This window comes from Mustela nivalis, assembly GCF_964662115.1.
Source record: "Mustela nivalis genome assembly, chromosome: 15".
Taxonomy (NCBI): Eukaryota; Metazoa; Chordata; class Mammalia; order Carnivora; family Mustelidae; genus Mustela; species Mustela nivalis.
Genome location: NC_139034.1, coordinates 85,988,781 through 86,001,819, shown reverse-complemented (window position 1 = coordinate 86,001,819; position 13,039 = coordinate 85,988,781). Strand labels below are relative to the sequence as shown.

Below are 13,039 nucleotides of genomic sequence, written 5' to 3'. Positions count from 1 at the left end.
GATTTCATTCGTTTCATGTTGGATGCTTACTGGAGTGGAATTATTTAGTAAATTATTTTAGACGGGTCAGTGTGGAGTATTTTTCCAAGGAACTGTTAGAAAGTTCTCAAGCAGAGAAAGTCAATTATCAGATAGTTTCACTTATTTGCAGAACATGAGGAATAGCATGAGGACATTAGGAGAAGGAAGGGAAAAACAAAGCGAGGGAAACCAGAGACGGAGACGAACCATGAGAGACTGTGGACTCCGAGGAACAAACCGAGGGTTTTGGAGGGGAGGGGGGTGGGGGTGGGGAGAGCCGGGTGGTGGGTATTGTGGAGGGCATATATTGCCTGGAGCACTGGGTGTGGTGCATAAGCCATGAATTTTGGAACCTGGCATCAAAAACTACTGATGTACTATATGGTGACTAACATAATAAAAAAAAATAATAAAAAAAGAAAATTGTAAAACATTTTTTGTGTTCACTTTTTTCTTATTTTACATGAAATCGTGCAATTCTCCATTTGCAAGGATCACTTTTCTTACTCACTTGGAGCTCACTTTCCAGACGTCATGATTCACCAGCCCATTCTCCATCAGCCAGCTGCCCCGTTGCCGCTGCATGACCATGCACGGTTGCTGGTGAGGACAGGGACGCTGGTGGCCGTGAACCCCACGAAGCTAACTGGGTTGTTTTTCAGGAAGCAGAGCAAAAGAAATGCAGAAGGAAGGGCCCAGGTCTGCATCCGGAGACATCTCCAGGGATTTCTTTTCCCCATGGAGGTCAGGGTGCTGCTCGGGGGCTCCTGCTCTTCCAGCAGGAAGAGGGCGTGGGGAACGTGAGCACGCGGGGACAGGGCCAACGTCAAGGCCACACCAGCACCGCGGATGGGTTAAAGACACCCTCTGGGGTGAGAGGGGTGAGCCGGTACCCAAGTCCCTGGGGACCGGAGTTTGCTCCGAGGGCAAACAAATGCTGCAGTAACGGCAGCCGGGGGGGAATGAGGGTGAAATGAGTGACCCTTGGGGACAGTGCAGCACAGTGCCCGGCCTCCGCCATGCGGATGAATGCGCCTGAGGCATATGTTAGTCAAAGCTGGTGACTCGTAAGGACATAACTAACTCGTATCTGGGTAATAAGAGTAGTTGTGCGGAACCTTATTCTGAGGACCAGAGTAACGAGCCTGGAGCGGCGATCTGGGGCGTGTGACCCACAGCGGGCCTCCGCGCACACGGGGAGGACCTCCCATCCGAGTGACATCTGAGTCAGCAGGACGCTCCACGAGGACATGAGGGACGAGCATGGGAGGCAGAAACAGACAAGGGATACCGACCCCGGGACCAGACCCCCGAGCCAAGTCACGGAAGTGCAGAAGCAAACCTCAGTCACCTTTCCTCTCTGTCCCCTTTCTATAGACACGGTTCCCCAGCTCCATGGAAAGGGGGGATGGGCCTAGGTACGGGGTCAGCTGCCCTGGGGCCCAAACCACCTGCACTCTGTTCCTGTGGGTCTGTCCCCCACATGCTGTTGGCAGCTGTGCGGGGCCCCACGCGGAGCCGGGTACAGGCAGGAGTGACCTCGAGGCCTGCAGCTGACAACCATGACCATGTGGCCTTTTCTAGAAAATGTTCACACATGCCCTGAGTAGATTGTGGGGGAAATGATGATTCACAACCCACTGAGCCCCCAAACAGGTTCCCAATAAAGACAGAATGATGCTTCAACTGAAATGGCTTTTAGAACCCATGCTAACCCTTCTCTTCCCACTTCCCCATTTCACTGAAGAGTCACCAGTCCTCTCCTCCCGGACTTCATGAAGCCCTGAGATGAGTTGTAGCAGGAAGAACACGGTCAGCCTTGGCACGACCACCCCAATCTTTTTGCCAATTAAAGCTTTTAGGACATTTAACGGCTCCTGAACTTACTAATTCACGTTTCTATTAAAGATGCATGGACAGCACCTGGCAGCCTATCCATGTCACAAGGAGAACTTCTAGAAGATTCCAGCTCAGACCTATGGCTCTGGCAATGCTGGTTCACTGGGCAGCTGCCTTCCCTGTGGGCTGAGTCCAAGAAACCGAAGTGTGGCTTCCTTCAACTGTCTCCTGGCACCCAATTTCCCATCAGGGCTGTGAGCTTCCACAGCCTGACCTTTCGGCAACAACTGTGTCATTGAAACAAGCTCAACATTCAGACTATTTCTAGGAGGGATCTCATCCAGTGACAGTCTCAGAGGACAGGTCATTCTCCCTCACCACGCCAAGCAGAATACCACTACTGGGGGCGCTTCTCAAGGGCACGTCTTTCTGTCTTTCCCAAATAAGGTCACGGCCCCAAAGGGTGAAGCCTGGAGAGATGTCCTGCTCTCCCCTGGCAACCGTAAGTCAGTCCGTAGACGAGCGGCGGGCATGAGCTCCAGGCTTGTCCCCCCGCATCCAGAGGTAGATTCCAGAAGATTTCCCTGTCGTTTCTGGAAGAAGATGAAGCGTGAGAGCCTCGTGCTCTGAGCAAAGCAGAGACTTACAGGAGTGAGACACGCCATGGGCCGACTTCCCACTGGGAAGAGGTGTTCTTTACGATGTCGCAATCCCAGAACTCAAAGAAAGTTCTGGAAAATGATGGTACCACACCTTACAAGGTAAAATGCAGGGTACCATTCCTTGAAGGACTTCTCGAAATAATTTCCCTAGGGGTGCCTGGGTGGCTCAGTCAGTCCTGGCTCAGGTCAGGGTCTCAGGGTCCTGGGGTCGAGCCCCACATCGGGCTCCCTGCTCAACAGGGGGTCTGCTTCTCCCTCTCCCTTTGCTGCTTCCCCTGCTCATGCTCTCTCTGCGTCAAATAAATAAAACCTTAAAAAAATTTCCTTAGCATTGCCTCATATTATACTTCCCTCAATTCTAGAATTGGAAAAAACAAACAAACAAAAACAAAACCATGATGGTGTAACATTATTCAACACATTGAAGTCACATATACTTATTGGGAAGAGATGAAATAATAGGAATTCTTACACATCGGGGCAGCTGTGGAAGATCTTTCTTATTGTTCCCAATTATTTGCATGTTCTCCCTTCAAGGGGATACGGTAGCTGGTTCTGACATTGGCCACCATCCATTGCTTCTTCCAGGGGTAGACCTGGGTTGGTCTGCAACTGTTTGACCAAGAAAACACAAGGGGAGCGATGATGGCCCAGTTCCAGGCCCAGCTTCTAGAAGTGCAAGTTTCCCTTCTTGTCCCAAGAACTGGGAGCTGCCAGGGAAGAGTTCCAGACTGTGCTGCTGGAGGAGCACCAAGGCACATGAGCGAAGAGGCCATCGTGCACATCCAGCCCAACTAACAGGAGAGTCTTCTGCTATCTGGCTGCAACTTTTGGAAGACCCCAAGCAAGAATTGCTCACCTGAGCCCAGTGAACCCACAGAAGCAGGAGAAATAACACATTGTTTCCCATCATGAAGTTTTGTGATGTTTGCTACATAGTGACAGATGAACGGAGCCAGGGGTTGGTTGTGTGTTGTTTAGTTTCTCCAAGGAGTAAAACATTTTCCCACCTATTCGTGTTGGCCTTGGCCCACAGATCGCCTTTAGGCAATGGAATATGAGCAAGTGACAAGTGCCACAGCCCGGTAGCTGTTGTAACAGGCATTCCGGCCGTTTCTCCTCTCCCTCTGACACAGAAAGGCCACGTCCCACCTCTTCCTGGGACCATCAGGGAAAAGACTCTCGTATCAGAGCTGGGCTGAGCTTCGCTGTACTACTTCCAAGTCACATAAATGAGTACAAGAGAGAAAGTTTTGCTGTTACAGGCCATGGATGTGGGATTTTATCTTCCGTAGGATCACTGCTGAGAGTTGTCCTTTACAAAGTCATCTGAAAAATTTCATGAGCCAGACCGACATTAGGGAAAGTCATTGACATGGAAGAGCATATGAGAGCCATTGTGCTCAGTGTCACTGAGCAGGCTCGAGAAGCACGAAGAGTGGCAGGCGCTCTGCTCGGGTCCGGGCATGCGGTAGGACCTGTCTGTCATGCAAGCAGCCTATGGTCTCCTGTGGGCAGCAAATATGTTCTGGAAGGGGTGAGAGACTCAGTGTTTCAGCCTTTTGCATGCCAGGAGACAACACTGAGGACATTATGAAGTACATCGCTAATTATTCAAAATATAACAATTTAACGACGCATGAGACATTTTTCGCTCTCAGGCCGTATGAAAGTAGGTGACAGGCCAGATCTTGCCCAAGGGCTGTGGTCTGCTCACTCTGGTCCAGTGGTGGAGGTTGGCCGTAAAGGACTATTTCCAGGCAGTGTACAACAACTGTCTTGCTCAAGCATTTTCTGAAGCATCGAGGAGAGAGACCAAGCAATTTAGGAATCAATGAAAGATTTTCCAAAGGAGGGAATGCCCGAGTGAATCCTGAATATCAAGTAAATACTGTGAGTAAATGGACACAAAGGCAAGAAGGATGAGAGAGGTTTTGGAACCACAGGATATCTGCACCTAAACTCTGTATGCTTCCACTAACACAAGAGCATTTCATCTAAACTAAACACAAGAGCATTTCATAGCAAGAATAAGCACCAACAATTTCCCAACGTCATCCGTCCAGCTTGACGACCATGGACGCCACGGAAACACATCCTACAAGACCAGGTACCCTCGCCAGCCTCCTCTGCCATCACAAAATACCACTGTCTAGGCAACTTAACAACAGAAGTTTATTTTCTCACAGTTCTGGAGTCTGGGAAGTCCAAGGTCAAGGCGCCAGCCAATTTAGTTTCCATGGAGGTCTCCTCCTGCCTCCTGCCTTGCCGTCTCGCTGTGTCCTCACATAGCACACACAGAGACAGCACGCACCTGCTCTCTGATGACTCCTGTCACAAGGACACTAATGCTGTCGGATCAGGGCTCCAGCCCCTGGGCTCACTCCACGCGGATTCCCTCCCACAAGCCCCATCTCCAAGTGCACTTACAGTGGGGGTGAGAGCTTCAGCCTATGAATTTTGAGCGATGTACGACTTAGCTCAGAGTAACAGGACACCGGTCGTGGATCATGATGCTCCTTTCCTTTTTCTCGTGTTTCGTTGTGGGAGGCAGGACCTTACATCTTTATCATTTCCCCGGGAAGCTACTGATGCTATTAGGCAAACGCTCAGCAGGCATACCTCTACATTTAATCAAAACTGGATTCGCTAGACTAATGCGATTCTCCAGCCTCAGTTAGGAAGTCTCAGAGTGATCGACAGTTATTAAAGCCGAAATACCACAAAGCAAATTTGCAATATCATCACATCCACCTACAGATTCCACAGGAATGTCATTATCCCCATTTAGTGTCATGTTGGATTTCAGGAAAAATAAACGCCATTCAGATAAGTAGGTGCTTGCTTCACCACAGGACATCTTTTGCTTCTCAATCTGATACATTTGTGGCGATTGTATCCCTTTCCGTGTACTAAACAAAGTAATTGGTTTTCAAAGGGTTTTATTCTCTAACAATTAAGACAAGGTGATAGGAAGAGAAAATAAGTATTTTACATAGGAACAATACATCTGTTATCAGTTATCAATTTAATAGGAAGTTTTGGCAAGCAAAACTTCCTATTAAATTGCACCTTTAATCTTTGTTTATATAATGATGCTTGATTGCCTGGGGCAATGTCAAAGTTCTGATGAGCTTTCTAAATAAATATTAAATTATAGTGGAACCACTACGCTATACACCTGAAACTTAGGTAACGCTGCATGTCAACTACACTCAAATACAAAAATTATGTTATTTCCTGACATGACGGTATGTGATTTATATTTTATTCCAGTTCTGTAGAAATGGGTCATCTCTGCATGGACCAGTGTGTTTTGTGACAATAGCCCACACTGGCATCCTTCATTTAAGGAAGAGGGTGGCAAGATGCCTGCGTGGCTCAGTTGGTTAAGCCTCCAACTCTTGATTTTAGCTCAGGTCTTAATCTCAGGGTGGGGAGTTCAAGCCCCACATTGGGCTCCATGCTGGGCATGGAGCCTACTTAAAAAAAATATGGTGGCAAATTTCCACTAATGTAAATGAATAATTCCATCTCTATTGATATGCCACTGAAAATAAGGATAAGTAGAAATCATATCTTCTTTTAAATAAGGGGCTGGTAAAAGCAATGCAAAGATTTACCAAAAAATATTATTTCTCATCCCTGCTACTCTTTTAAACAAACTGTGGCTATAGTCTCTGTTATATAGAAATATTTCTTTAAGTTGAATAAAGAATAATCTGCAAGGCCAGGTTCATTCTGAAAGCGCTGGTTAAACACAATGCCCAGTAATTGTTATTGTGTAAGATGTGGTCCCTGCCTAGAGGTCATGGTAGACAAGAGATGCATATATGTGAAATGCTGTACTTAGTTTTAAAAGACATTATCTCATACACTCTTTTCCTAGAGGTCCTGGTTGAGTATATACGTCAAAGTAGACTTAGGGGAAAAAAAAAAAAGAAAAGAAACAACAAGGCAGAAAGCATTTCCTAATCATTGCGATATGTAATATAGATACATACATGGGGACACACAGTCACGTTCACCGTCTTCTGCTGGGGGAATAGAGCAATTCAAATAACTTGTTTCTAGTTAGCAGCTTCTTCATGCTAGTGGCTCAAGTGGAACTTCTGGTCAGCCAAGTATTAAATCTTCTTTTCTTTTTTTTTTTTTAAAGATTTTATTTATTTATTTGAGTGATAGAGATCACAAGTGGGCAGAGAGGCAGGCAGAGAGAGAGGAAGAAGCAGGCTCTCTGCTGAGCAAAGAGTCCCATGCGGGGCTCGATCCCAGGACCCTGAGATCATGACCTGTGCTGAAGGCAGAGGCTTAACCCACTGAGCCACCCAGGTGGCCCCAAATCTCTTTTCTTAAATAAATGGTTTGTCGACTAGATTTTCCATACTAGTTGTACAGTTAGTTTGAACCATAAATGCTACATTTTATTCTTATAATATTGATAATACTTTATATCCATATTATTTTAAAACTTCACCTTCTTTTATACAGGATTACTAAATATTTTTTTCTTTTCTTTCTTTCTTTCATTCTTTTTTTTTTTTTTTGCTTACTTCCCTATTATTTTGCAATTGCCTAAGAACAAACATTGTCATTATTTTCACCAGTGCCTGTGTTGCAATAAAACTTTATTTATAAAAATAGGGGTGGGGGCTAGATTTGGCCAATGAGAGTAGTTTCTCTGATGTAGAAAAATATTTTTTTCATGGACATAAGGGAGAAAATAATCACATATATACGTTCTTTTATTTTTATTTTTGAGGGGGGCAGAGGGAGAGAATCTCCTTCTTTTTTTTTAAGGGCAGGGAGGGAGAGACAGTGACCCTTAAAAGGCTCCATGCCTAGCGTGGAGCCTGACGTGGTGCTTGATCTCACAACCCTGAGATCATGACCTGAGCTGAAATCAGGAGTCGGATGTCCTATTAACTGAGGCAGCTGGGGGCCCCTATATTCTTTTAAATAAAAAATTTTAAGTAAACATTACATGCAACAATCTTAGAAATCTTTAAATCCAAGAAAATCTACTCACATAAAGTAACATGAAAACGGTTTCCAAGGTATCAAAGTTCTATAACTTTTTACAAAAAGCTTGCTCAGTGCGTTTCATTGTTTCCCAGAGTATTTTGTTTACTGGGCTTAGAAGAATGTACTTGAACCTTGAACAAGACAGGTTTGAACTGTGTGGGCCCACTTAGACGGAGATTGTTGTATATAAATATAGTACAGCACCGTAGATGTATTTTCTCTCCCTTAGGATTTTCAGAATAACATCTTCTTTTCTCTGGCTTACTTTATTGTAAGAATATGGTATATAATATGTATAACACACAAAATGTATGTTAATCCACTGTGTTATCAGTAGGGCTTCTGGTCAACGGTAGGGCTTCTGGTCAGCAGTTAGTAGTTAAGCTGCGTAGGGATCAGAAGTTACACACTGATTTCCCACTGTGCGTGTGGGGGCAGGCACCCCAACCTCCCCCATGGTTCAAAGAGTCAACTGTATACACAATAAAACCAAGGCCTGAAACAAAGAACAAAACAGGAGACCCTTGCTAGCACGTCAGCAGGATGTCACACCGAGCACATACATAATGTTTCAAGAGCAGAATTTACCTTGACAGGAAATCCGAGAAGGAAAGGCGAACAGGGTAACCGTATCGGATGGTCTTCACCATGTCCAGGACCCCAATGTACTGTAGCTGAGCAGACACATAAAAATTATCAAAAGTATCTGGCAGCCTTGAGTTATTGGGCTTGATGCAATGAATAAAGTGTGGAGTCCGCTTCTGAAGTTTTCCGATAATATCCGTTAGAGATTTCTAAGGAGAGAAGCAAAACACAGCTTATTCTCCAAAGATGACACTGATGGCAAATATAAAGAGCTTTTCAATAAAAATGTTTATCTTTGATCCGTAACTCTTTTATTATGAAGTCTCTGTGGCGTGAGTCTGTGTGTGTGTGTGCGTGCACGCGCGTGCGTGCACGTTGAGTCCTTACTTTTATTTGAGGGTACTCAAGGGGTCAAAAATGGGGAAAAATACACATATACCCTCTACAGTTGATAAAATCAAAATCTCACTTTTGGAAAATCACAAAACCCACTAACCCGGAGTTGCGATGCAATGGTGACAGGACCTCCCCGTTCCAGTCGCTGAAGAAATGTGGAGGCTCCTTTCTTCTTTAGTAACTGTCATGAAAATAAAAGGAAATAAAGCAAGAGCAATTTATTTATTGAAGTATGTAGTCCTTTACTTTTCATTGAAGTATCATTGACACTTGTTTCAAGCATACAGCACAGTGATTTTCATAGTATTTTCCTAAAGTCCACAGAGAAGAAAGCAAGCCAGCCTCCCACCCACGTGAGTGAATTCACTCACAGGGTGGCACAGATCTACAGCAGACTGTAACATTCAGTACCAAAGGATTCCCGGCGATGGTACTCTAACTGGGGACATGGGCAGCTACTTGTTAAATAATACCACGGCTGCCCGCCTCTCGAGTACACCGAAGCTGCGTCCTGGCCCATCTGAGCCCTGAGGCCAAGAGCTGACTCTTCTTCAGTGGGCAACAAGCACACGCTAGTGCCTTGCGCTGCCATCGCACGTGTTTATCCGGAAGTGGTAGCTTCCTGCCCGGCAAACAGATAGTCGTGTGTGTTACAAAACCTGACGCTCTAGCAATCCCTGGTTTGTTCCCTTAAGTTAACCACAATCAATTTCTTCCCATTCTATTTTTCTTGACCTTCCTCTTCTTTTTTTTTTTTTTTAACTGCTCAAAGGAGTAGTAGATTACCTATCTGACAAATGGCAAGACTCTGTATTTTCTTCGATAAGTCATTGCATACAGCTCTTAAAAGAAAAAAAAATCATACATAGGAGAGATTAAAGGATAATGGAGATAAAAGAAGTCAGTTGGAAATGAGGCCAATGGGGAAAGAAAGAAAGGGCAGAAGGTAATTAATTAAATCCCACCAGGGGTTAAAAGGAGCCCCAGCCACAGACGTACTGTATTGCCTTTCACAAAATCACACAGACTCAGACCAACATATCTATTGATCCAAAATCATTTACATTACAATAAAGAGGTCCTGATAGGAGAAAAACATCGGATGAAACCTTCTTGTCAATATGGTATTGTTGCTAGCATGGAAGCAGCCCATTTCCTTCCACTGACATGAACTGTCAAGTTGGAATGATCAGTCCTGACAAGGGAACGTGAAAGGGGCGACTGGTCCAAGATCACCGGGTTTTCTACAGATGCCAGCCAAGTGCGACGCTGGGTAAGAGTGGGGGGACCCCGCCCATCCTGCCGGTCACGGGCGTGGGTGTGCAAGGATGAAGGCAGTGTGCACAGAAGGGAGGCATGAAACACTTACGGAAGAGTCATAAGAAATAAATCTCCATCCCTGGAAATGGAACACTCACTCTCCCTTTCTGGGCGGAGGAACCACTGTGAATTATCTTCCTTTTGCAGTCCTTTAGGGAAAAGACTAATGGCCTCTATGCCTGGTAATGTTTAATAATTAAGGTTAAAAATTACAGTTTAGAGGTGTGTGGTGATTCTGTGCTCTTGATTTCCAGGATGGCTGAGAAAGGAAGGGCCAGGAGGTTCAGTGAAACCCTCAGGAGTAGAGATCTTCCTTATGAAGGGTAACTCTTTATTTTTTTTTTATGTAAAAAATATGCCACTTTGTATTTAGTGAAATTGAATTCCTGTGTTCAGACAGTCCAGGAATGACTCCATCAAAGGATCCCTAATTGTAGGGTCCATTGGCTACACACACACACACACACACACACACACACACAGAGTGCACATACTCACTCATCTCTAATATGTTATCTACATCTTGCCACTCTTCCAAAATAGAGCTGATTTTAATTATGCTTTTATTTTAATTGGTAAGCTCAAATGCATTCCAACAAGCTACAACAACTGAATTTCTAAAATTGATTGTCCTGGACACCTTCCCAAACATATTTCTCATCTCCGTAGTTTTGGTGGCAGGCAGAGCAAACCAGGCTACCATCAGGCACTGAATCCTTAATGTTAACACATTTCCTACCTATTTCCTATTGGTTTGAGACAACTCCGCTGAATCTGTAGCTCTGTTTTATAAATAGAACCTTTATGTTTTAAGGACAACCACACTTGTGTCGGACAAGTCCACATTAAAACTAGTATAATACAAAAGTAAGCTTAAAATCCACATGCTATCCAGAAAAAATACTTCCAGCTCCAGAAACATACACACTGTCTATAAGAGAAACTACAATTTATTGTTTAGAGACCTAAAACCTCTGAAGTGATTAATGTCGACAGAATAAGGTAGCGAAGTTTATTCCCTGGAAAGCTACTGTCCGTGCAGTTACTTCCCATTCATCAAAAGGACAGTCACCGAGACAAGGCACAAATAGGATGTTGCAGAGACAACCAATAAAATCACTAATGTCCTATTTGCTATTGAATTTTCACTCTACTGCACTCTCCTCGACCGCCCCCTCTCTCTTAAGGTTATACTTCTGCCAGGATCCTTTTCATTACTTTTTGAAATTAAAATATCAATTTGTTTCCATCCGTTTTCAGAATTGCATTTAAAAAGAGAGAGAGAGAGAAAAAAAAAGTAAAGGTACTAACAAGAATCAGAGGAACTCCTACCTTACTGAGTTCTAGATAATTCCTGTTTTCTCCAATAATTGAAGAAGCTGCCGTTTTCTTACTGAGCAGGGTGGATTTCTGTCCTCTGAACTTAAAAGAAGGATAGGAGGACACGAGGGATCCTGTCTGTGACAGTTTCGACTGGAACAAATGATGGATCACGACATTTTCACTAGCTAGGAAAGAAATAAAGTGATATTGTGAGTGGCATTCAAATCATTATGTCCCCGAGCTTTAAACACACTCCTCATTCCAGGGCTGTAAGCACTCGACGTTCCCAGTGCAAGACGGAAGTGAGAGGTCATCTTTCCTTTTGCCCCTATTGTGTTTTCCCCACCATTAATCCTACCACTTGATGAATTCTGACCTTCTCTGTCCTGACCAGGAGTCCTAATCCGTGTCCCTGTCCTCTATCTCAGCACTGGCCCTTGGCCTTCTGAGTAGCCCTTGTGACTCTCCTAGCCTTGGGAACCCAGTCTTGCCTGGCTTGGGTCTACAGGGTTTCAATTCTCTTGGCCAAGTCATGAAGACCCGTGGTTTCTGCCAACAGCTTCCCACCCCAGAAACACAAGTCCCAGGGTCTAACCCAGCTCCCAGTGTATGTGAACATTTGTAGGGACCCTGTTCCATTTGCTTGTACCAGTTGTTAGGGGAAACAGTTCAGCTACAAAGATAAAAAGCCAATGTCTTTTACATGTGAGGTTATACAAATTCTATTAAATTTGGAATCGTATAGTGAAAACCACACACAGCGGTGAGCGCTCTAGAAGACCTTTCTCTTGTTACCTGCCTTTGTATTTACACAATCCTCACCGTTGAGTTTCCTTTCCTACAAAATGACCATGACATACCTAGTTTGAGGATGATACAGGGTTAGAATGTAAAGTCGTGTGCACATCATTTAGGACCTTGTGAACCCATGAGCTAGTTAGCTCTGTTGAGCCAGCAAAGCCATTTTTCTACCTTTCCCACACCCAGATGACTTTGCTTGTGCAGACTAACATAGTTAGTGACAAGGCATGTAAAGGAAAGTCACTACATGATAAACAAACTAGGCAGAAGTGTCAGAAAAGGGAAGAACAACTGGGGAAGGTAGGAAGGCAAAATGGAGCCCCGTGGTGTTGGATACAACTTAGGGCTAGCAGGATAAATTCATGATTTTTCAAATAGAGCTACACACCCATATTTTATCTACGTATCTTCAGTTGTCTCAATCTGAAGGGGCCTCAGAGCAAAGACAACCCAGTTAGAAATGAGCTCGTCAAGCCCTTAGACCTCAGTGTTTCTTAATACCGTTCTTCTCTAAAATAAATCTAGACTTCTTGGGCACAGGGCTGATTTGGAGGCAGAGCCAATAATCATGGAACATTCTGGAAGGCTAGAATATCAGGAGGTGCTAAACAAGATCACAAGAACCTGAAGAAGAACCTCGGAGCTGGCTTGAAGGGCTGCTCACTGGCCATATCTTGAACAATGTTAGTATCAAAATAAGATAAGTAATGGATTGTGAGCCATTTAATAAAATAAGAATCTATGAGCTCATAGGGAATTTGTACTCTTCTAATGAGAGTGTGAATTTGTGAAGCCACTTTGGAAAACAGTATGGACGATCCTTCAAAAGTTAAAAGAGAAGTATCAGGATTCCACTGCTGTGCATTTACCCAAAGAAAATTAAAACATTAATGATGTGAAGATGTATATGCCTCTATGTTTATTACAACGTTATCTATAATAGCCAAGATATGGAAGCAACATAAGTGTCCCTCAAGAGATGAATGGATAAAGAAGATGTGGAATATTATTCAGCCACAACAAAGCATGAAACCTGGCCATTCAGGACAACATGGATAGACCTTCAG

The 13,039-nt window shown here is 44.3% G+C and overlaps 1 protein-coding gene across 3 annotated transcripts in view; it reads right to left on the bottom strand.

Annotated features, from left to right (window-relative positions):
• The window catches only part of MYO16 (myosin XVI), a 574,710-nt gene that overhangs the window by 122,830 nt on the left and 438,841 nt on the right, over positions 1-13,039 (bottom strand). For all 3 annotated transcript variants that reach the window (XM_082701002.1, XM_082701003.1, XM_082701004.1), the window contains exons 25-27: positions 11,181-11,356; positions 8,629-8,709; positions 8,136-8,341 (exon numbers count right to left, since the gene is read on the bottom strand). In XM_082701002.1, the coding sequence (XP_082557128.1) occupies positions 8,136-8,341; positions 8,629-8,709; positions 11,181-11,356 (463 nt within the window). The remainder of the gene's footprint in view (positions 1-8,135; positions 8,342-8,628; positions 8,710-11,180; positions 11,357-13,039) is intronic.